The sequence below is a fragment of the Melanotaenia boesemani genome, chromosome 13 (assembly GCF_017639745.1).
Source record: "Melanotaenia boesemani isolate fMelBoe1 chromosome 13, fMelBoe1.pri, whole genome shotgun sequence".
NCBI lineage: Eukaryota > Metazoa > Chordata > Actinopteri > Atheriniformes > Melanotaeniidae > Melanotaenia > Melanotaenia boesemani.
Genome location: NC_055694.1, coordinates 12,840,475 through 12,866,580, shown reverse-complemented (window position 1 = coordinate 12,866,580; position 26,106 = coordinate 12,840,475). Strand labels below are relative to the sequence as shown.

General features: G+C 38.7%; 1 protein-coding gene across 3 annotated transcripts in view; it reads left to right on the top strand.

Annotated features, from left to right (window-relative positions):
- samd10b (sterile alpha motif domain containing 10b) overlaps positions 1 to 26,106 on the top strand; it is a 53,418-nt gene that overhangs the window by 2,655 nt on the left and 24,657 nt on the right. For all 3 annotated transcript variants that reach the window (XM_042004013.1, XM_042004015.1, XM_042004014.1), the window contains exon 2: positions 21,279 to 21,463. In XM_042004013.1, coding sequence (XP_041859947.1) covers positions 21,279 to 21,463 — 185 coding nt within the window. The remainder of the gene's footprint in view (positions 1 to 21,278; positions 21,464 to 26,106) is intronic.

Genomic DNA, 26,106 nt, shown 5'->3' with positions numbered 1-26,106 from the left:
AGAACAACAGCATCATTTTGAGCCAGCAGTGTGATAGCGTGAGAGCGATTATCCATCAAGGGGAGAGCAGAAATGATGTCTTAATGTCAATTTTCTAGGAGACGTCAAGCTACAAAAACTCTGGCCAAATATTTCTGCTTTCTAAACCTAATCAAATAAGTTTAGACTAAATCCAAATATTGATTAAAAACAAGTAATGGTGGATATTTTTCTCAGGAAATGACCATCACTTTCTCTGTCGGTCTTACATTGTGCCATTTTGTGTATTTCTAAAATGTTGATAAAGGCCAAACTAGAAACCTGTGACTACTGTTTGATCATGTTTGGGTCAGTTTCCTTTTGTCTTCAGCTTGCAGTTTTATTGTTAGGGGGAACTGTTAACTAAAGACCTGTGACACTATGATTTACAAAGGTGGTCTGCATTTATAAGTGTGTAACAGACATATTGGCCTCTTCATGAATATTGCAGAGAGAATTTCATTTCCCTTCTTGCCGTCTGCTGCACAACGATACGTGCTACATTATTTTCTCCTTTGTGTTTTTTATAATGCTGAGTGAATAAATTTCACCAGACATTTGCTTAAATTTCTCAGGACATCTGGTGATATTGTCACATCTTTGATAAGCAACTATATAAATGATGTTATACTAGACCATTGCACAGTTCAGAGGCGAGAGCTGCATGGCTCATCTTCTATTCCCATTAGAAAATTGTCACAGTGGCAGCCCAGTGTGTGTGTACTCCAAGAGGTTTGACTGGCTAAGCTCAGCAGGACAGCCAAAGATTTGGGCCGATGCAGAAAATGCCAGGTTGGCTTCCATCCATATGTGTACTGACAAAGCAATGATCACACATGCACACAGAAATCGCGAAAAACAGCAACAAGCCATGTTCACCACCAACCTGACAGGCCGACATGGAGACAAGCACACAGCTGGATCTAAACACAACCCACTTGTTTATCTCAACCCCCATGGCTCTTTGAGCGTGTTGATATACAGTCCACTGTGGGAGGGTTGATAGTGTCTATTTGCTGCTTCCATGATGTATATGTACATGGGAATGTAGCTGATAGATAAAAAATGTGTACATATTTGATCTCTCTCAATAGCTACAGGATTTTGTTCTTTAAAAAAAAGCCTTTGACTAGTATCAGGAGAATAATTGATGCATTGCTTCTTTGAAGCCTCAATTTCTACATAAAACTTTTCTTTAGAAAATGCACGATTATACCCTATAATTTGGTCTCTTTGAAGAAATGATATACAGTAAGACCAGACTGTGTTTAACCCTTTTCTAGGAACCCACACAGCACATAACACTGTGAAATAATTCCCCCTTTTCAGGGAATACCACAGTATTCCAGTCTGTATGTTGTCAGTGTTGTATGTGTTCTGATCAATGTGCATGTTTATGTTTGTGTGTGTGAACATTCAGATGAAGCTAAAGGGGCGTGAGTATCCCAGTGGGGGTGAAGTATGGGGGAGGAGAAGTGTTAGTTCTAAATGGACAAACACACCCTTTGTTGTTGTCCCGGCGTGCGTTACATCGTCTGCTGGAGACGACGTCCATTTGGTGCATTTGGTATCACAGCCAAATGTGTTTTAGGCCTCTGTAGTTAAGTTAAGTGATGTGGTAACAGTTTGTTAACCCTCCAGTGCCACAGTGGGGTTAGATAGCAGTTTTATTTGTGTATTCATGTCGGGCGTGCAAGCTTCTAACCTCATTCCCCCTGTTCTTTATCATCCCATGCTTGTTCACAGCAGGGTGTGTGTCAGTATAATGCAAGGAAAATCCTCTTGAACACATGCACACACATAAATACTCCCATCATTCATCATCAACTCCCAGATCCAGCATTACCCTGCTGCTGCATCTGACCCAAGTCTGTGGATTATAGACCCACAGAGAGTGGAATAGAGGCAAAATAGACAAAGAGAGATGTGTTTGTATAAACTGGAGTGGTGACTGGAATTGTCCAAATGCATCAACTTTAAAAAGTGTTCTTTTTCATTTCGCATTTTCACTTTTGGGGTCAAACTGTAAGTGATTCTCCAAGAGAGTGTGTGTATATCGATGGGTGTTAACAGTGGAGAGCTTGTGTAATATTTCTAAAACACCTAATAGTTTTATGTAAAAATCCTGGTTTTGTAAGACCACTTATATTCTTCACTGACATAGTTACTACTGTGACAAAAGTATTTAGTATACCAAACAATATCAGTGCTGTTTGTGTGTGTGAATGGGTGAATGTGACATGTAGTGTTAATGTGCTTTGAGTGGTCAACATATGACTAGAGAAGCGCTATATAAGTACAGCCCATTTACCTTTTACCATTTAGACTGAGGATAGCTAAAACTGAACCACTGAGCTTCCAATCCAGTTTGTTGTCCGACAAACTGTGGACAATGGATTGGAAAGCATGCTCTTCCTCCTGAGCTGCAGCTGCCCTATTCATGGTCTTTATCAGAGAGATGCTTCATAGAGCCAGAAAAGGCGTGTTGCCAACGTGCAGCTTCCAACCCTCCATTGTCATCCCAAGCACAGGTTTCATCAGTCTCTATTATTGCATCACTCATATATTGTTGGGTTATACTGTAAATGTAATACTGTAAATAACCCAAACTCAATAACCATCAGTGAATTATTGTTAATTTGAAAACATTTTCAAAGTTTATTGATCTTAGAAACGTCTGTTTTGACCCCTGAGCAAAAAGGTAGGGCTTGAATGGATGAAGCAATGATCGGCTTCTTCTACAGACCTTTCAGAGATTGATGAAGTGGTAAAAGAGGACAAGTCCACTTCAGGAGAATCAAAAAGTGGATTAGCAGGAATGGAGTGCAGTGGATTTTGGATTATGTCCTGAAGCGTCACGCTTCACCTGTCTCATTCAGTCTGCCCTGTGGCCTCATTGATGCTACCCTTTGACATATCTATAATATTTTCTCATATGACAAGGCTTCATCTGTCTGATCCAGTGTCCTTGTCCTGAGTCTGACTTTTCCCACTCCACTCATTCCTCACTCCCTCCCTTTCCTTAGCTAGAGAGCGCAAACGCCCATGTCCAATTTATTTCCTTTAATTAGCCTTCTACACACAGAGTGGAATGAAGGGAGAAGAGCTGAAAGAGTGTTTGGACAGAAAAAAGAGATGTCATTTTTCTGAAGGATTGCACTAATTAGGTAAAACTTCCTTCAGGGGTTGTTTCTCATGTTTTACACAGTTTTTACTTACTGACTCAACATATAACCTCAATCACTGTCTCCTGCTCCACGTTTCCTTCTCTCATGCATAATAGATTTAATCAATGTGTTTCAGCCATTCAGATTGTGTGGGTTTTGGGAGGACTACATATTTGAAAGGGATTTAATTACTGAAGGAATTTACCATTTTTAAAAACTCTCTGTTGTTGCTCTCCATCACCATCTGTCCAGAGAAAATTAGATGTACTAAATTCTGTCGTCCATCTCATCCTTGACCAGATGTCTTTCAGCCTGCAGACTCAAGGAGAGCAGTCGAGCTCTTCCCCTACTCACTAGCCTTCCTATTAGATTTTGCTAAACAAACAACCTAATTAGGTGTAGCCTTGTGTGATAGGGGAAGCTTGGAGCTTTTCACTCTTTGTTAATAGGTTGGCCAACTCCTCCTACCGAGTGCTGGAGATCAGTGAACCATGTGGTGCAGATTGTCCATTAAACCAAATGTCTGATGGCTCTAGCTACACTCTTAACAAGGCATGCATTCTCACCCAGTCAGCAGCACAAGTCATGTTCATCCACTCAAAAAGCAATTATATTCCTGAAAGCAATCTGGTAGTGCAATCTGTGGCAGGTTTCATCTGAAATTATATGAGGCTAGATGAATAAATCCTAGTATGTGTTTGTGTGACTTTGAAATTATGTTTGAAACTTATTCCACCCATTGGTCTTACCACTTCAAAAAATGGAAATACATTTTTCTTTCTGTCTTCTTTTCTTATTAGACATTTAGCTGTTTCATTTCTTTTTTGTTTCTGTCATATTTCATACTTTTTGTTTGTTCTGCATACGGTTCACCATCTGTTGCATCCACTCTACTTGTTCCCTTGGTCCATATTCTGTTGCCCTCTTCTCCTTTCCTCTGTGTGCATTAGTATAAAATAACTCTGAATACAGCTCTGGCAGAGTCCATGGCCTCCTCTGGCTGTCACAGTGCTGCTAGAATGGACCCTCAATTTTCCATGTCAATGGGCAGCCAAGTGTCAGCGTGTCAGCGGTACAGCTGAGCTAGGATGTCGAGGAAGAGTTGTTTAAATGTAGTTCAACACTCTGTGGCTCCCTGTTACCTCTGCAACTAACATTCCCCATACTTCAGTTCCATAGAATCATAGAATCAGTTCCATAGAACAGGTAATGTTTGTTGAGAGCAAACCTCACTTTTCTGTTTTTCTCTACTTTTGAAATGCACATGCAGAGCTTGCACGTTACTCACTTGAAACAAACTCAGTGGTTTGTATCAAGGAAGCCCTTAAATATAAACCATATTGTATTATATTAGATAGTCTTTTGTTCCGACATGGACATAGATTCATTATTATGGTGTATATGTTCCATATTTTGGTCTACTCTCAGTAGAAATTGACCTGCAGTGTAAAATGTATTTGCTACCTTTTATAATAAGCACTGTAAAACTGTTTTTAGGCAGGATTTTCATCAACAATAATGCTTTCTAATATGTGGTTGAGGTCATTGCAGGGCCTATTTCAACCCAAACCATAATAATTATTTGCTAAATGTAACCAAATTGTTTTTTATTACTTAATCTGGACAAATATGGCTGAAAATTAAAGTAAACAGCAATTTAGAATTAATGTTTCTTTAGGGTGCTTTTTGTCAGCAAAGACAAAGGGACTTCACAGTCATGTGACACACACATACAAACACACAAATAACATCCTTAATTGTAAAACTAATACATGCAGTTGTGCAAAAAAGAAAAAACCAGACAAACAAAAAAAATGTATCTCCTGTAGGCTAAATGTTTGGGGTTGCTGGATGCCCAAAATGTCTTTAGTTCCCTTCTTCATCTTGTCTGCTTGTATTTTTTTTCCAGCGTTTCTGCTTGTCTGTTATCTCATTTTCTGTGTGGTATCTCTGGAGATGCATTAAAAAAAGCGCCATTCCCACAGTTCTTTGCATGCTCATTGAACATGTGACATTTTCACTTCAGAAACTTTTTCCTTCATTGCAGACTGCTCTCAGGGGAAGTGCCGGCTGATGTCAAAGCCATATGGCACTATCAAAAACTGCTTTACGCTGTGGTAAAATAAATATCGCAGAAATGTAATAACGTCCTCTGAGAGCATGAATAAATACATTTAAGCAGTTGGAAATTACATGCAAGTTTCTGAAGTCATACAATCTGATTTTCTGCAGTGTGGTTACAAACTCTAATGCCACAGCCAAGGGAATGTCCTGGAGGCTGGAAAGAAGCCTCCAGGACATATTAGCATGTACACATTAGCTAAAAGAACCATTAACTAATATATACATGTACCACTTCCTGACTTCCTATTAAATTATTAATGATGGGATGTTAAAGTGAGTCTCTCATACAACATCTGCAGGAAAATGAAAAAAAAATTAATCTGTTCTAGGTTTTTCTCTTTCCTTATAAACATATTATTTTCTTTCTGCATACTCCTTTTTTATTTTCAGTTTGCTTCCTTTGGATCAAATGGTGGGTGTATGGGCCAAAGCCCTGCATATGTTTTGTAGACAGTAATGTTCTTTTAAGTGTCTGCACCCTTTGACTGGATTTAGTTGAATCCACTTAGGTATTCTGTTGAACCTTATCTGTAGATTAGGATGGATTTGTCTCATGAGAGTGTTAGAAAGGGGCAACTGGACGTGACTGCCTAGCAGCTGTGTGGTCTGAAAGACTTGAGGTCTTTGGGAATGATACATGTATACTAATGTAGCTTTTGACATTGCACAAGCACTGGGAGATGTTTGTGACACATTTGCTGCATTTCACTGTCGCTTTTGGGCGATAACAGCCATCAGATTGAAAGGATCTCCCTGAAAACATTTATCTCCTCTCATTCTACCTCATCTGGTCTTCTCCTTCGGTCATGTCTTGGTGCATTAAAGGGACTTGCATCAGAAATAGCTGTTGTTTTAAACAGGAATGACAGATGCTATAGAGGAATCAAGAACAAACTATTGTCTCGGGAGGCAGCCGGGGTTACCAGCCTGTCAATCAGAGTTAGTGAGGGGGGCGGGTTCTGAGCTGTCATCCCAGTATTCGGTCTTGCCCTACATATCAGGTCACTGGTGCACTGCAGGCTTTGGATCTTGTCAGGAGCACACATACTGCTAAAGCTGCATAAACATATTGCACACACATACAGATTTTCACTTTCGGGATGTGTCACCAACTGTAGGACAAAAATAGATTTTCATCTGGGGATGAAACTGCTTCAAGTCATGAAGAAATTTCCAAGACAGTTAGTGTCTTTAGTAGATGGAATACTTCTTGAAACTGGATCACAAGAGATGAGACAGCTCTTCAGAATCTTTTTAAATGGATTTAACGATCACTATTGAGTGGGCAGATAGAAGCTCAGTGGTTTTTCAGAGGGATATCTCTTCTGAGGAGCTCGAGGTGCACTAATTTGGCAGAAAGTTAAACAATTAAGGGTGGGATTGTTAAAAATCTTTTTTTTCTGTTTCATTGAAAGTGAAGGTGATCCACTATCAGCTAGTGCATTAATATAACTGGATGGAAAGTCACCAACGTAGGATTGTCAGAAAGAGAGGGGGATAAATCTAAGGGGGTGTGTTGAAGCGTGTGCTGTTAATTCCTCATTTGTTAATATCATGTATCTGTGGGATAATTAAAGTGTGTTTTTTGTGTGTCTCAAGGTGTGTGTGATTATCTTTAATGCCTTAGTGACTGGATGATAATAATAAGGAGATGGTTCACTGAAGTGGAAGAGGGTGGGAACTAGATCTGGTGTGACACTGCTGTTCGGACAGAATTACTGAAATCACTGTTAGACTATTAGAAGTGCTGAGGTCAGCATCAGCAAGAAAGTCTACACACACACACACACACACACACACACGCACACATACATAATTATACAGAGGCAAATTAATTGGTGAGTCTCTGAGAGAAACCCGAAGTATTCTCCATGAAACTATTTTGCATCATTAAAAGTCAACAGTAGGGGAGTCATCAACAGATAGCAGATAGTGAACGGACATCTGGCATCCAGATAGCTCTGTTATGCATTTCCCACATCACTGCAGTGGCTGTGGATCAATGAGTCAGAGTCAGTTGTCAGAGAATTTAGCTGAGAAGTAATCATTAAAATGTATAATCTAAATGTTATTTTTACATTGATGCCAGTATCCATGATGGTAACGAAAAAACCCCACACTTTTCTGACATCACATTTCTAATTTTATCCATTTTAATTCTTTATGAGACAAACTGACAAGGATTTTTTTATTATTATTGTTATTATTATTATTATTGTATTTGTTTAAAAAAGACACACAAAGACACATACATGCTCTCCCCCATACACTTGATTTATACCTTTTTTTTCTCTTTCAGATCTTCCTGTCAATTTCTTCCTGTCTCTTGTCTCATCCTGTCTTGTCAATTGCTGTTTTTTATCCTGCGTTATCTGTTTCACTTCCCTTTTTTTTACACCTAGCTTAGAGCCCCCCATAAACGATTTGCACATCACTTCATTCTGGCTTTATCCATTTTGCTGTCCTAACCTTTTTGAAAAGGTCATTGTGGTGCTTCTCACGGATTGAAGACAGTGACAGTGCAGCAGTTTTCCTCCTGATTGCAGTCTTTGACCAAAGCTATCTTATTCACTTACTCTCTCCAGGTTTGTATTTACATTATAAACATGACGCTAGCTAGTTACTCTCACATTGGAAGAGATAGAAAGAGAATATATATATATCTAAACTGTTGGACTGTGCCTGTTAGGGCAAGGTAAGATAAGAAAATCTTTAAGAAAAAAGTACAGCGTGTGAGTGTGTTTGTTTAGATAAAGGATTAAGAAGGAAGGAAACAGAAAGGTTCCCTTGGGAGCTTTTGGCCTGGATAGGAATCTCATAATGAGACTTGTACTGATGTGTGTATTTGTCTGTATGTGTGCACAGTTGCAACAAAAAAGCTTTGATTCTCTTTTTCTGTTTTGTCGTAAACTGTCCACTTTGTACCAGCAGCTGTCTTAGTTGCCTGGCATTGCCGCCTTAGGAAACCATGCAAGGGAGCTAGAACTAGAGTGTGTAGAGCAGTGGTAATAGGCATATCCATCTGACTGAAAGGACTGGGTGCAACAGCAGAGCAGGAATGGTTCTGATAGCATGGCAAGTAAACTTGGAGAGACAGAACCTCAGTAAACACAGCGGGTTACAGTGACTTACTGAGACAGGTGGGACTGCAAGGAGTGAATGCAAGAGAGTGGACAGGTGCCCCCAGGTGTGAGCTGATTTGTCTTGCTGCTTGAGTAAAAACATTAGCTCCTGAAGAGCTTGTGCACATACCTGTACACACATGCTTCTCACAATCTCCCAGAAGACACCTGCTGCAGCTAAAAATGCCAGTTTTGTTGGGTCATTTTCAAAGGCAATTAATATAAGAGTGACATGTCACCTTAATGTGTAATTTAAGTTTCAGCTTGGGAGGCCTCAAATTATTCAAAGTTCCCATAAAAATATCTCACTCAACTGTAATTTGCTTCTACAACAGAATCTAGGGGGGCAGCTTAACTTCAGAAAAGCCTACTATACTCTGATTGGTAAGGTAAAGCAGCCTGATCAGCAGTCACCCACTATTCTGCATCCATTCAGATGAAAATAAAAAATAATTTTGGATGGAAAATTAGTGCATCATGTTCAGCATAGTGGGGGCTTGAACTAGGCATGTAGGCATAAATGAACCAGGTGCTAAATGCTTAACTCCTGAGTTTGAAACAGTAATGTAGAAAGTATCCACAAAACAGAGCAGATTCTGAGCTGAGTCAAGCATTTTATTGGGAAAATAAAGAAAGATTTTCAGTTGTTTTTAAGTTAGTCTCTTAGTGATAATTGTAAATGTCACAAAAATATCATATATCACCCTATATATGTGAAATGTTGCCTTTACTTGGTTTGCATTTGCTTTAAAAATGGAAATGCTGAAGTGGAGTATTTACCAAAATCATTTGGTAGACATTCTGTACTCCATTGTACTACTTTATACAGTATTTCCCTCAAAGAAATGAACAAGAAATAGAGACATGTCTCTTATTACTGGGACACCAGAGCTTCCAGAGCGAGCCTCAGTGTATGTGTAGTGTTGTTTTCGTCCTAGGTGAGAAAACATTTAAGATCTTGTGTCACTTGCAACTTTTTCTCTGTGAGATTATAATAAATAAAAATATAGCTGAAACCACAACCAGTAACAGACCTAGAAAACATATACAGAGGCGACCAGTTTGAGACCATAACTCTCACTGGGGTGGCACAGAAACTAATGTTTCATGATTGTTTTTATGGCTATAGGTTATATTGTTAATTTATTTTATAATTATTTTTTATTTACATAGCCGACCATGCGGAAGAAAACCAGGAGTCAATGAAGGAAACTTGATAAGGAGCTGTTAATTGCAATCCTTCTAAAAAAAGCTGATTAATGTTTGGAGAATTTGACATTGCTAGCTAATTTTTTTTAGTTATCTGTTGTTATACAGCTTTTAAGTGATTTTCTATAATAATAGTAAGAGGCAGTAGAAACAAACGTGGAGAAACTATGTACATAGTTTTCAGGAGTATTAAACTATGTACATAGTAGTCAGCTGTAATAAAATACAGTGTTTGAAACCACAGAGGAAACAGAAGAAACAGATGCTTGTAGCCCTTCAGAGCTACTAAAATAAGTGAGAAATATGCACCAACAAGTTTCCGGTATTTTTAATTGAGCATTTTTGTGGCTGATCTGGCAGTAATGATTTAACATGCTGTGAGTGATTATGGTAGCTTTACAGCGCTGTAGCCATGTTGTAATGATCAAAGCAAATAACAGTCATATAGTGAGTAGCAGATATCGCTCAACGGGACATTTGTTTGATGTTTTAGAGAGTTGAACCCCGCGGTGCATTCTCAGGCAACAGAGCTGAAGTGGTGCAAGCCCCACAGTTAATTCATTCAGCATTCACATGGTCTGTTTGTGCAGCTGAGCGCACACCTCTGGGGGAGTGGGTTGCCAAGTTATGGTGACAGATGAGTTCAGTGGTGCACTGTGTAGATTGTGTGTGTAGATTATGTTTCATAGACTGCATGGCAACTCACATAATGTCAGATAAACATATATTGCTTATGCATCCATAAATAAAGATTATTCTGTATCAAATCACATTTACCACGATTATTAAGATTTTCCAAGGAGACAAGATAAATGGAAATTGCACTGAGATGGCCTTCATACACAGGAGAAACTGAGAAGAGAAGGAGTTTTGACAGGTGTGTAGTGTCAGAAGGATGGGGACGGGAAATCCTATTTAAGAAGTCCTTCCACTGAGACAGTCATATCTGTCATTTGTTGAGGAAATGTGCCTCATTTAGGTGTTTTGAGATGTAGCCATGTTAAATAACAATGTAAAAGTGCATTTTTGTATCCCCACTTTAAAAAAAGAAGAGTGGAGTTCGCTTAGTTCTGACTGCTTGCTGAAATAATGTGCAGAGGAAGTAGAGCGCAGTAATTCTATGTCTCTCTTTGATTGTTTATGCCAGTAGCAGAGCTGCAGTTTCCCTCTCACCTGTCTCTGTGGTGTAGCTAGGAACTCTGTCTGTCTATCTATCTCTCTCTCTCTCTCTCTCTCTCTCTCTCTCTCTCTCTCTCTCTCTCTCTATCTATCTATCTATCTATCTATCTATCTATCTATCTATCTATCTATCTATCTATCTATCTATCTATCTATCTATCTATCTATCAAGCCATCCATCCATCCATCCATCCATCCATCTTATCAGAGAATGCTGCAACAACCTCGAAAGTTAGATTTTACTTTGCTGACAGTAGAACCACCACCACTTCTGCTGAATTTACTGTTTCAGATCATTCACTCTGCTTACAAATCTACAAATGAACTCCCAGTGTTCAAACTTCATTCTCCTTCTGTCTGTCTCGCTTTCAAATTTGTTGGCACATTTACCTTTTCTCCCCACTGTGCTCTTTCTCTCTCTCTCTCTGTCTCTCTGTTTACCTCTCAAATTCTGCAAAGCATTAACTTATCTTTTTCTTCACCAGCTCTCCACTCATTCTGTAAGCCTATTTCCCCCTCTTTTTTTTTTTTTTTTTAAAAATCCCTTTATCCTCTTTCATCCCCTTTTCCTGACCTTATGTGCACATGCAATGATGGCACATAGCAGGTCGTCAATGAACTCTCATGAAGGGTTTTACCCACTTTAATTTTTGTAAACACTTCTGTGTTCAATATTGCAAATGTGTGGGTGTTTCTGTGTGCTTGTAGATTTTCTTATCGACCAGTTATTGTTGCCTTGCTACACTGCTCAAATGTTGCTTCTCTAATATGTGACAGCGGTCCATGGGCACTGACATACATAAACTAACACAGTAGGCAAGTAGCATGGCTGTCATGGTGTAAGGACACTCAATAATGTATTGAATACCAAAGCCCTCCTGGTCCTTTCCCCTCACTGGGCCACTTGCTGAGTGCACTTCATTGACTTACAAACCACATGCGGCATTCAAAATAAACGCAGTTAACTCACGTCTCAGCAGGCTGGTCTGTTTGTATGAGCAGAGCTGGAGATGACAGTGATCTATTGTCTAAAGTCAATGACTAGAATGTGTTGGATCCTTGCCAGACCATTTTTCAGGTTATCAGTGAGGGAGTGTATGAACTGGGAACAAGAAAGCCACATTTATTTTTCTGTTTCTTTGATTTAAATAAAAAAAAAAACAAGATGATAATGATAAAAAAGTGTTAGTCTCATTGCATGAACCAGTTCATTAGCAGACCATCTGGCTTATTGGTTTTGGCTCCAAATGATCAGCTTAAATTGCACTTAAAATGAAAAGATAATATTTTGATCTTGAAATGAAAATGAATTCACACTTTGTTTTTTTGTGATAACCTATTAAATTACTCGTGTCCTGCTGCCTCCACAAAGGATGGAGTGTTTCAGGGCTTTAGTACTTTGTACCCAAACTGCTGATGATCCACTCAGGTTGAATGTTTTACTACTCAGGGGAACAGTCGTAGACTCATATATCGAAAATCCAGTCTTATTTGTGATGAGTAGCTTTCTCATTCAATTTCCAGTACTATGATGGATTATTTCCAGCAGAAGAAGGGAACAAACTGAATGATAGATAAACTGAACAAGCTGTGACAATTTAGATTACAGAATGCTGTGAGATTTGAGGGCTCATTACTGAGTTATTTTTATTTGACAGCTAAAATGACTGTTATTAAGCACACAATGCTGACAGTTTCTCACTGTTACTGATAGGAAAGAGCAAATTCTGAAGATGCAAATGAATCTGCAATGTATGATCTGTGCATTTCATTTCAGTGAGAAGATATCTACATATGAAAATGTATTTACATTTATCATTTATAAGCAGAGGCAAATGTTTTACTACTAAAGTTATTGTCTAAAAATTATTGTTCAGTCACTAGAGGTAGAGTCTGTGTTGAAAGTAAAAGAAAAAGAAGGGATTGACTAAAATGTAGTTTTAAAATCATAAATATTGCCTGACACTGATTTAAGCATTTTAATTTTTTTTTTTTTTTTGGCAAATATATCTAGATTTTCTTGCAGTCTTGACCTGGACATCCATTATCTGTAATCCATGTATCTGCTGGCTGCATTGCCGTTCCCGAGTCGTTGGCCTTTTGCCCTGATGCCAAAGTCATCAGACTATAGCAGATGGGTGCCCAGATTGGATTTAGTCAAACCTTTATAATGCTTGCATGTGGATTTCACTGATATATGAATTCAAAACAGTTTAAATCAGCGGCAGCTGGTGGATGCAAAAAGGTTGAGGGGTCTAGGGGGTATTCTCCACCAGAAGCAGATTTCTAACTATACGTTTTTAGATAAAGACTTGTGTTGAATATTTAAGGAAGCAAACTCACTGCCACCGTGCATGCATTTTAAACAAGGACTTTTTAAAGGTTTGCATGAAAAACTATAAAACTGTGGTACATGTGTTTTTTTTTTTGTTTGTTTTTATTTGTATATCTGCTCTATTCTTTTTTTTTTTTTTTACCCTGCTCTACGTGGAAGCCTTAGTTAATAATTGTTTTTCTAATAATTCTAGTAATTTTCTAACTAAAAATCATCACAAATCATCAGAAGTAGTAGCTTCATATGTTTTAGGTGGGCTTTACCTCTATCAAAGCTTCATTATTATATTACTATTACAGTACTTAACTTTATTTGTGTATTACAGTATCGCCTTAGTACTTTTAGTCAAATGAAATCCTCTGAATGTTTTTATCACATCTGACAAATGTAGATTTCAGATTATGAGCTTAACCCGATAGACTATCCGATTATGTTTTTTTGTTGCTGTTTTTACCTTCATGTTGAAATGAACCTATTCTTCACGGCTCAGAAAATGCTTACAGAGACCTTGTGACTTGTAAAACACATTAATGTTTGCAAATACCAAGACGGTGTTGTAATCTGTCTCATTTTAAAAAAGTAGAATAACCAAGTAAATGGATTCAGAGAACATCCTGATAATCATTCAACACTGAATGTCGCTTGACCTGAGTCAGTTGACCACACACAAAAACAGATTACACCAGCTGAGCTCTATTGAGCCATAAAGGATTAGACTTGATGTTATTCATGTCATTTTATTTATTTATTTAATTGCCAGTGGGCACTACTGCTTGTACAGCCCTGTCAGTTTTTCTGAAAAAATATGCAGCAACCCATGTGATCTTAATCCATTCACGCCGTTTTTCAGTCTTGTGAATTTGTTTAAGCGCTGCTTTGTCTGCTTAATTGGTCAACGTGCCCCTGCTTTACATCTATATTAAGTTGTGTGCTGTCTGCTTGAACTTTTCATGTAATTCTCCCCATTTCATGCTCTGCCTCATTTCCTTTAATTCATCTGGGTGCTTAAACCAGATTAATGTGGATGCATTTATCAGAGATTTCCATGTGATGTGAATGATATCTGTACAGCAGCTGCACACGCAGGTTTGTTACCTTCCCAGTTACAGCTACTTGTTTAATAATCATTTAGTATCTAACGAAAAATAACTTGCAAATACAGTTATGTGCCCTTGACGCTATGGCGCTTAAGTCTTCATTCGAAAATCACTCTTTTCCTGATCCCCTGTGACGACTGTGCATTCATTATGCATGTTGCTGCCTAATGGAGCCTGTGTTGCTGTTCACTGTGTGGAAGTATACACAGTGTCAGGGTCAAGCTATAGCATATAGCATATGTGTGTTTTAATCTGTAAATTTCAACTTCTTGCAAACTGAAAGGTGTTTTGCTTTCAGTAATTACCATGCTCCTCTTACTTTTTAATTTTATTTAACTTTTCTTTAACCATACAAGACAGATTAAAAACATATTCCTATTTTCAACTGAGGCCTGGCGAAAGGCAATGCATTTTGAGGAACAGAGCAAAAGTGGCTACACAATTAATTTAGAATAAAGACAATCTAAATACCAGACTAAATAAGAGACACAGACAAAGACTAAAATACACACACCAAGACAGTCAGCAGGAAGGGTTGGCAATGCAGGGGTCAGCAACATTACTCTTTAAAAAGGTCTGTGATACATCAACAAATCAAGTTTGCAGAGCGAGTGTGGTATGCAGAACATGACTTGTGCAAAAGTTAATGGAAGCAAAGACGGGCATAACCAAGGAGATTTCTGTATATTAGAATGAACCAGCGAATTTTACAGTTGGTATGCAATAATGGCCTATTAAGAGGGAAATATAACGGGCAGTGGTTTGTTCTGAAAGGAACATTTGTTACAAAGCAGATGGCAGAATGGTAGAGGACATCAAGCTTTTGTAACAAGCTCTTACATGCTGGTCTCTAAATGACATCACTGTGGACAAATATTATAATCGGTCATTTGAACCAGTGTTTGTTCTTAGATTCTCCTGTAAATGTGACATTGAGTTTGTTTGCTCTTTACCAGGCCTTTTTACAAAATTCTGACTGACATTTGCTCGTTAATGTGAATAAGCACCATAAATCACACTCTTCTGTTTTATTTACCATTTGGTGCCAAGCAGGTCATGTAAATGTAATTTTCCAGCTTTTCTTTCTGCAAGTGGATGTTTGTTTACTTCTGGTAATGCTTAAATAATAAGAAAAGCATTTGTTGTAATCTCTGTATGATCATGACAGGGTGACAGCTCCCGTAATCTGACTTTAGGTGCATCTTTAAACTTTGGCCATTGTTTGTACAGAATTAATAGAATGTGATTTCCTTTAATGTTTTTACCTCATTGATGGATGTATATTGCGATATAATATAAATAATTTGCATAAATATTGCACAAAACATGTCTGGAATACTTTACAAAGCAGAACACCAAGTTATACGCGTGCATGCATAGGTAATCAGTGATTGTGTCTTTTCTCGGTTTTATCAAGTCTTATCACATCTCACATCCTATTACTCAACCTCATATCCTCCTCCTCTGTGTCCTTCCTCTTACTTCCCCCCCCTTTGACATTCACTCTGGATTATTGATAGTCACTGAGATCTAATCTGTCCTCCTGTGTCATCGTATAAGGGCTCGACTGTGAAGGGGCGAAAACAACAGATATGTGTTACCTCGTCGCTTTCAGGCTTTTTTCTTCCCTTTTTCTCTGATGTAATCAACATTTATGCTGTTTGTTTTTAATCTGTTTATCATTTTCCAACATGTCATGTTGCCTTTTTTCATTTCATGACTGTTTTCATTTAGACTTTGTTCCCTCCGTCTTTTAAAAGGCCCTCATATCAGCCCTCTGAATCCTGTTTCCCTTTTTGTTGCCATTCTTACTTTTCCTCTTCTGTGAAACATGAAGTGGATTTTTTTTTTTTTTTTAAACAAGAGTGGATGTGACAGCCGGTGACTACTTGCCTCATCCTCTATGCGAGGGAATGAAGCATAGACATGCACTCTGAAGTTGATGCTAAGGTTAAGCAAAAAGTTTAAACTTCTATTAAAAAAAAAAGAGAGAATCCACAAGAACTCATTTAGAAACTTTTGGAGTGAAGTGAGTAATGTTTGGTGATGCCATGTTAATCTACTGTGAGATTTGGTAAGTGGTGGTGAGTGTTAGGGGGGTAAGGGGACTGTGTTTGTATGCGTTTCCATCTATCTGAAGTGATCTGCAATTCTCTGAAACACTGATAGAAATTCAATAGCTCCGTCTGTCTGTCGCCGTGGAAACGGTGGGCTGCTTTCTTGCAGTGTTGTTTTCCCCTCACAGCATGGCCAGCTCAGAGAAAACCAAGGTCAGTCTGGCATTTATCATACCAGCCAGGCCACGTGCTCTCAGTGTACTGCGAAGTCTCACTTGCATAGTTATGACAGAAATGCCAACTCTACCTGTGTCCTGAGCTATGCTGCACATTTTAAGACAAAAAGCTGTCCTGTGAATCCAGAATTCAGCTTCTGTCCACATGGCTGCTTCTCTGCAGCTTTATTCAGGTTCACTGGCCTAAAAAAATGCAGGCAAGGAATATACAGATGTGTGAATATGAGTCGGCATGCTGGCATTGTGACTCAGATTCATGTGATAATGCTGGCATTCGCTAACACAGACAGTTTCATGCTCAGGTTTAGTTGCCATTCCCCTGGTCTGGGCCATGATGTGGAGCCGGAGCTCCAGATTATTTACTACCTTTTCCCTATTTGCGTTCTCCCTATGACACTGATGGTTTGTGAAAGGTAAACCTCAGCCCCAGTCTCTGCAACGTCTCATGTCAAAGTGGATAATAGACTGCAATGCATCATGGGACACCCCGCCCCCTCTGCCTTCCATACCACCCCGAGGTCCTAAGTTTATATTTATTTTTAAAGCTGCAACCAGATTCACCTTTTTTTTTTCCTCCTGCTTTTTCAAATAGAGTAATTTCATGGCTCATTCGTGGGGTTAAAGCTGGGTCTGGTGAAATGGAAGAGTTTAGAAAGCCCTTCATTTAACCCCTCAAAACATACCATAGGTCCAACAAATTGGGATCAGTGGTAAATGCACCAGTGGACTTGGCATTTGTCGGTTCTCAGCCATAGTTAGGACTCCAGGTTTAATGTGTTACGCAGGCATGAAATCACAGCATGATGAAGTTTCACACCCGTAAAGATTACAAAGGAATGAGGGTGACTGTAATCCCCCCCCCCCCACACACACACACAGACACACACACACACTTTTATATAAAAAAAATTTGGACTGCAAATAGGATTTTTATCTTTCTGAAAAAGAGGTGCTAGATACTTCTAACGCCAGTATCACGTGCTGTAATACACCATGGCATCGTCTCTGTGATGCCCATGAGGTGGATTACCCAGACCACTTGCCTTATCCCCCATGCGAGGGAAGGGAGCAAAGACATGCACTCTGAAGTGATGCTAAGGTTAAGCAAAAGGATCAAACTTCTACACAAACGCTAACACAGCAAAAGAGTCCACAAGGACTAATTTAGAAACTTTTGGAGTCAAATGAGTAATGTTCGGTGATGCCACGTTAATCTACTTTGGGATTTGGCTTGGAACGACCTTCCAGGGTGCCGTACCCAACAGCTTAATTACCTTTTCAAAAGGGAATACCTTTGAGATTTAGAAGGCCCTTTGCACAGCAGATATGCTGCTCAGTCAAGAGGAGGTGATATGAGGTTACACTTCACTGGGCTGAGTCATATTGACCTACCTACCCTCTACACACACACCCATGCACACTTAGAAAAACATCTGTGTGACAGTTTGCCTTAATTTGGCCACCTTTACTACCAATAGTTAACTTTTTTTATTCTTCTTTTTTTCAAAGCTTGATTATCTGTTACTACAGAGTCCAAAGCTTTTAAAAAAAGAAGACAAAACATGCAATTCCGCATTGGGAATCTTTTTTTTCTTTTTTTATTAACTCTATGAATTACTATAACAGAATGCATTTCAGACTTTCCTCCTTCCATTTCACCTCCTACCATTCACCCTTCATCGCCCCTCCTCTTCTTACCCCTCCCTCGCCCGGAGGTGATAAAAGTCACCAGCAAGGACAACAAGAGATAATACAACACCAGATAATGACAAATAGGACAGTGGAGATTTGGCATTTGTCCAGGCTGATCAAATGTATGTTGAGACAGACAAGGAAAGGTTAAATATAACCCCTCAATATGACTGCAAAAGACAATAATCTCCACATAAGCACCTCAGTATATAAGATTTCCATTTTCCAGACCTAGTCTATGCCACTTCTAAAGAGGCATTAGCTGGAATGTATGGCTATTTAATCATCTTTGGCTGATCTTAAATTCTCTGTGATGTCCTATGCCAGGAGGTTAAGCCAACCAAGTCCATTAAAGATTGCAGAATGACCGTTTTGTCTTCATTTTATGACTGCTGGAGGTGGAGGGGTGCAGCAATATGGAAGAGATTTAGATTTCTGTTGAAGAGGGAAGTCATGATCCAGCAATTCTTTGTGTAAGTTATGTCTGCAAAGTGTGAGGTCTCTGTCTAATAACAGGAAAGTCTCGACTTGTGGAATAAAGTTGTTTCGTGTTAGCGTAGCTCCCTCCTGAGTTCTTTCATCTTGATAAAGTCTTGTTTGGTTAGAAAGGATCTAGGACTATATTACAGCTCTCCCATTTTCTCTCTCATCTGTCTTGTTCTTGGTTGTATGCTCTCTCTTGTCTGTTTCTGTGAGACTGGTAGGTCTTTAGGGTTTGGAGGCGCTTAGCTTCCCGTGTTCCGCCTTCCTATCTCTACTCCTTCAGTTTGACTGGCAGTAATTACATCAGACTTGGTACTGGTTGATCCCAACGGCCCCAAACACTGGGTAACATGATAGAGACAAAGAAATGCTGTAAGAATGTGAGAAAAAAAATGATGGCAAACAAAGAAGATACTGCATAATACAAACATACAGGAATCGGGAAAGAGGACAGAAATAGACAAGAGTGAAGAGAACAAAAGTGGAAGGAAGTGAAGGAAGAAGGGCAGAAAAGTTACACTTCAGGGATTTCTGACACGTTTTTTTTTCCCGCCTTCTTTTTCTTTTCTTCATCATGGCTGTGTGAACTGTGTTCATCACTATTCACCTGAGCAGAATCCTAGGTTTAAAAAGTTGTGTTTTTTTCACTTTTCTCAGCTGCAACCAGGTGTTTCCAACAAGCCTCAGCTGTCATACAACAGGGATCAGAGGTCTGATGAAGAGAAAGCAGGTTTCACTTACTAAGTCTTATTACATTTTAAGCTCTTTTTACACAAGTAAAATCCTTGCTAAAAATAATGCTAACATCTGGCTTTGACATGCGATGGGAGTGCACTCATCATATGACTCTGCAGTATTTGCAGTTATGTATCAGCTCCAGTTCAGATCAGCATTGATGGGAACACAACACTGTTTTTCAGTGAAGGCTCCGTGCTTGGAGCAACAAGATTGGAGAGTTCACTTTTTCTTTTTTGGGGGGGGTTTGAAAGCGACAGCAATGATGATCAAAAAGAGACTACACTGATTTATTTCACCTACCTGCAAGACAGCTGGCAGCTCACTCCCAATCCAGCTGTGTGGAGCTAATATTCAGGGTCTGCTCAGAAATATTTAAATGACCTAGTTATGTTGGAAAGATGTGCTAAACAGAAACCTCAGCCTGCAGGATACACTGTAATTTTGTCCTCTCCTGTTATTGTGGTTACAAGACAATATTAAACACTCAACTTTTGGTATATAAACAGCAATGGTTCTATCTTATTCACTATAGAAACACATTGTCTGTGTTCAAAATTCAATCCAGTCTAGTTTTTAATCTGGACCACATGCTGCTGGAGAGAGAAAAAGAAATTAAGAAGCAATTCGGTGGAGATGAAATGAGCCCCTTTTCCTTCCCCCTCAACGCATGCTCCAATATTGTTCTCTAGTATATTTTTTTTTAATCAGAAAGCAATGTATGTAACATTATGAAGTTTTAAATCTATGATCAGTAAATGTGTTTCTGTCTCAATAACTTGAATTATCATGAACAGACAAAACCATTTCTGGATTGTAAGAGGATGTACATGTTTTTGGACAAGGAGGTATATTTAACTTATATAATACATCTGTAAGAAAAGGTTCATTCAAAGCTGAGTTACCAAATATCAGCTCTCTGTTGCTTAACGGTTTCCATTAACCACTAATAAATGGGTTTCTTGTCTATCCAGTCGGGTATGAAATAACATATCAAGTCTTAATTTTATGCATGTCATTTTTCTCCCTACGCCGAACCTTTGCCCTAACCTTAGCTATTTCAGGTGTGATTTAGTGCTGTAAAACGACTTGTGAAAAGCTTGGAATGATGTGCGAAATGTGCCCGAAGCGTAGAGTTATTTAAATGCTCTGACATAATATCACATTAGTCTATCCAGTTTTTTTAAAAAATTCATGTAACAGCAAAAAGCCTTTAACTGTGTTAAGAAGTTGACTTTTTCTCTGTCTCCCTTACTGTTACCTAACCTCCGTCACCTCTGTTATCCTGTCCTCTACTCTATTTTGAACATCACACCACATTTACTTGGTTCTTAGGTAGAGGAGGGAAAGTGCATCACATCAACACTGTCCAACCAATGACCAACCAAAGCTCCGCAGCCCATTCATCTTGACCTGAGCTGCAGAAGATGGCTTGTGGCTTTCACACATCTGCACCTTGACCCTGCATGGCAATGTTTGCTTCACTGTTCACCAGCCACACTCAGTCCTGAGAGTAAAGAGGGAAAGAAAGGGACAAGAGGAAGGAAAAAAGTAACATATTCATGATGTGAGATCTAAATAATCAAGGACTAATCTGGAAAGAGAGTCATAGTTCTAGAAATCATGTCCTGTTTATAGAAAACACACCATTTTCCTGCAGCTTTACTGTATCAGCCATTTATTTATTTATTTATAGCCTGATGCTAATGTTAATGGAAATCCTTCCAGAAAGACAATAACAGGTGTTTATTAAAGATCATTTTTTGCCCTCCTACTTGTCTCCTACTCTTTTCACTCCTAATCCTCCTTTCTTCTCCCTCACAGCGGCGTCCAGCTTCAGTTTTTGCCGTGCCTCCCTGGAGCACACGGTGTCTGCTGAGGAGCTGAGTTACCAGCTGCCGCGTCGCGCCGGAGGCAGCAACCTGACCTGGCATGATGGCCGTGGCCAGAAGACAGCGCACACACGCACCGTCAAACTGCTACAGCAGCCCGGCACAGAGGGCATCCAGGTATGCAGATGTCCTCACAGAGAGCCGAGCAGGGGAGTGTTTTCACTGCACAAGAATGACTTTTTTAAACAAGAAACAACAAAAGTATTTTCATTTAAGTCCACTGAAATACAAAATCTATAACTTTTTTTTTTATTTTAGACAGTAAGTCAGTTCAGCCAATTACTAGTTATGGTTTACTTTTAATAAGGTGACAAATATTTCTATAATATGTAGAAACAGAGAATCTTATCATAGGGTGACAAATTTATTGAATAAATTATTGTTGTACGTGTGATGGCTCACTTAACTTTTTGGTTGTTAGTGCTTTGTGTGTTACCCTATCTCTGTGTAAGGAGTTTTGGTATAGTTAATATCTTCTGAAATTATTTAAGTGTATAAAACAGAGAGAGTGATGGAGTGAAGGGTTAGGGAAGAGCCATACATAAGTGCAACATCTGTAGAACTCAAATCTCAGAGGTAATTGTGTTTTTTTTTAACATATTGCTGACCAATCGTACATTTCTCTGTGTTGGTAGATGTCACCAACAGAAACTGGTTATATAATTGAGAAAAGCCACGGGACCTGTTACGTTATGGCTTGTGATGTAACAGTGCTTTTACAGTCCTTGTGAACACATACTGAATGGAACATATAAAATCAGTAGCATGTAGTTATTATTAACAATCTAATTCATTTCACAGAATCACATTTTCCCCCACAGACAGAAACAGCTTAAACATAACTGAGTGGTTTAAACACTGGATGTAAAATTCATTTGTACACAATGTTTGGTGGCTGTTTAGAGAAAGCTGCAAGAACACTGTTTACATTCACATTATAATTTGTATGAAGTCCCATCTGTGATGCTCAAGACAAGTGAAACAAAAGGGGAAAAGAATCTATTTTAAGGCCTTTGGCCTTTGTTTGACCTAAAACAGCATATCTTTCTTTTCTTCTGCTCCACAGATGAAAGAGACCAGATAGCCCTGTGGAAGCCATTTATTTCATATTTCTCATTCTTTTAGGAAAGCCTGTATCTAGGAGACAGTAAGATGTACATATGCAGTGCAAAATGGGTTCATTAATTCATAAAAGACTGTCAGCTATAACAGCTATAAAAGGCTTAATAAAAGACGAATGAGAAGCTGTTTCAATGTGATTACACAAAGACCAGATAATTAAACTTCCTCTATACCATGAGAAGTAAGGCTTATCACTTTCTTGTGGCAACAAGCTACTTTATGCATTATTCAACAAATGGCAGAGCATTTCAGCTCTCTCTGATGTGAGAAGGTCTATGAATTTACAAAAAATTTCAGTGTCCATTCATGCATCTATAATTTTGAACAGTTGTGTTTAGGGTGCTCATATGTGCATGTTGTTTATGTATCCAATTTTCTCTGTACTGATGATTAGATTATTTTCCATTACACAGGCTGTACGCACACCAGCTGTAAAGAGGAAGCCAGTTAAGTGAAACAGGGCTCAGTTTATATACGGTGAGGTAGAAGTTAGTGCTTAACAAAGCTGATATGACACATGATGCACTGGTCTGCAAAGTCCCAGTCAGGACGACACAAGAGATGGTGACAGCAGAGATGTTAATGTTCAGTCATGCTCAAACATGGCTGTTATTATCAAAAATGTCCAAAGTAATTAGGTGTTATTGGTAGAGACAGAGTGTAAAGACACATCAATGATGTGTTTTTTTCAATTAGGTGAAATAATGTCATCACGCACGAATTGCCACCAGTAAAGCATTGATGTTTAGCCCAAACAGAGGTTATTTACTTATTTCTGTTCTTGAATTACTGCAGGTGGACCTATAGAAATATATGCTGAGAGGATTTTTTTCCAAATAATACCTATTGTGTAGTTGGTGCACCTTCTGTACCATCCTTGAATTGGCTGTTGCTTAGGTAGCCAGATGGGGTGAAGGGAGGGCTCATTTTGCTGTCTGCAGCACAGCTCGTGGTTGAACCTTTTGATGAGGGCAGGGAATAGGTTGAACAACAAAGACACAATTTAGGAAGACGCATTTTCTAAAGCAGAACCAAGCCTGTTAAAGAAAGTAAAGGTCTTTGCCATGCACTGTAATGCCTTCGTGGGTGGGCGAATGAAAAAGACCTGTGCATAATTATTTCTCTCTCCTCATTACAAAGTGCATTGAATGATTGTCTGTACTGACAGCAACATAAAACGGAGAACTAAATGAGAGTAAATGCACAAATTACCAAAACTGCACAATATTATATCAAATTAAATATGCCATGTAATCGTTTTTTAAGTTAATATTGTTGTATTCAATCTGTGTCTGTATTGATGCTGAAATTACACCTTTACGTTTGTTTAATAGGACTGAACTCTGTTGACATCTCCATAGAGTCACAAATTTGTCCAGCTGCTCTGCATGACACTAACTACTATTATAATCATGAGCATGCAGTGTATAGATAATAAATAGTTAATGTCAAGCAGCAAAAATGCCATATTTTATTTTCACTTGTTAAAAAGACTCAGTAATGGTTCAGTAGTCCAAAGGCTTCACTGTCACTCATTTTTTGTGTGTTTTTTAGGGTATGCAAAAAGGTTTACTTAAAGCATGTTTACAAATTTGTTTCAGTAATGGCATTTTCCAGTGTTGTGCTTATATGTCCAACCAATCAGAGTCCACTCATGTCATCAGCACCAGTGGCCATACAGCTGCTTCACAGCTCATCACAGTAAAGCTCCTACTCTGAAGCAGGAGCTAATAAAGATTATTTCTGCAGTTCCATACACTGTCAGAAAAAGGGTAGACTTTGAGTACATTTCTGTTTCCTCCCAATAAAGTCGACTTATGTACACTTCTAGGGCTCACAACTGGACCTCATGTTAACTGTTTATACTTATCTGAAGCCTGAAAGGTACATTTATATCCTAAAGTAGTAAAATGATACATATTTAGTTTTTTTCTCTAAATGTTATGGTACAACATCAGGACTCTGTGTTAGGATCAACAAAGAAAAGAAAGTGTTAAACATGCTTTGCTCATAGATGAAGGCTTTACAGTTCCCTTATATGTTCAAAGAAGATTTAAAATGTAGTTTATATTTGTGCAGTCTCAAGGAAAGAAAAATAATAAATAATATAACGTTTGTATGTAAATTTATATTGTGCAATTAGATTTTTATTTTACTGCCTCTCGCCTTGTAACTACTGGTATAGGCTCCAGCTCCCCTGAGACCCTGAAGTGGAATAAGCATTATAGAGAATGGATGGATGGAATTTTTCTTTTTATTAGTTTACCTATTAAACATGCACCTAACTTTTTTTTTTTTTTTAACTTGTTTCACATTATCCTCATCTTTACCATCACCCTGGCTGTAGCTCAGGAGAAAGAGCAGTCATTTTGGATGTTTAGATGGTATTATGATTTGATTTACACCAAGCACATCTTCAGGGGTATTCATATTTATGTATGTTGTGACTCTGAGCCCCTAGTTAAGTCATGTTATTAATTCTTTAAGTCTGGCTTGGTCTGTTACTGGCCTTTAAAAATAGCATTATGCATAATACATGCATCCCCAAAAGCCAGTTTGTGATGCCAGGAATTGGCCTCTGCCTTTGCCTAATACCCAGCTCACTCTGCACCCAAGCTCGATTTTCCTCCCAGCAAGAGGCAAACTTACATGTAGGTGAGATTCTGTTGCTTCTTTGGGCATCAAAGTCTCTTGTTTACAGGTAAGATGAAGCTAGAGATGGACAGATGTTTGAACATTTTCCCTTCAATTACCCGAGTGATGCTTTAGGTTATTATGAACCTCTGTCCAAGTCTCAAATCTCTGGAAAATTAAAAAAGGTTTCCTCAACATTTGTGTGTTTAGCACCATGCATCATTCCCTCAATTCTGACCAGTAAACCACTCCTTGCAAATGACATACATTTCCACAACATGATGCTGCAGCCATCATGATTCACTGTGGGGATGGTATTCTTGAGGTGATGAGAGTTATTGATTTGTGCTAGACACTTGAGGGCCATTAAGTTAAGTTTTAGGACCATCTTCCATATGTTTAGCGAGTCTTTCCATCTCTTCCAGGGTTACTTTTGGTGTCTTTGTTACCTTTTGTAAGGATGGATTTAAGAGCGCTCTTTGGGATTTTCTAAGTTTCAAATCTTATTTACAGGCTTCATTGCAAAGAAGGCGGATACATCTTAATGCATCACTATTTCTATTTTCAAATTATTTATTTATTTGTTTGTTTTTTACAGAAGCTGTTTTTACATTTCACTTCACCAACTCACATTATTTTTTGTAGATACAACATAAAATCCACCCAAAATTTCAGGTTATAATGCAGAAGCTACAAAAATGCCCAGGGTAGTAAAGACTTCTGCAAGCCACAGTAGATTGCCCTTCAGTGAGCCCCCAGAGTGGTTTGTTCCAAATGTGCCTTTAGTATTTTCACTGTAAGTTTTAAAAGGCAACTCATCATTTTAATGGTCAATGCCTGTACTGGTAAAGAAATGATGCAGTGGTGGCTGGTTAAAAAATCACAGAAACACAGAGGGAGAAATAAGAGCTGCAGGGCAACGAAGCAGAAATGCTTCAGTCTGTGTTGTCCTTGTCCTGCCACTCAGTGATGTGTTGCTCTGTCTAAGACACATGTTTGACTCA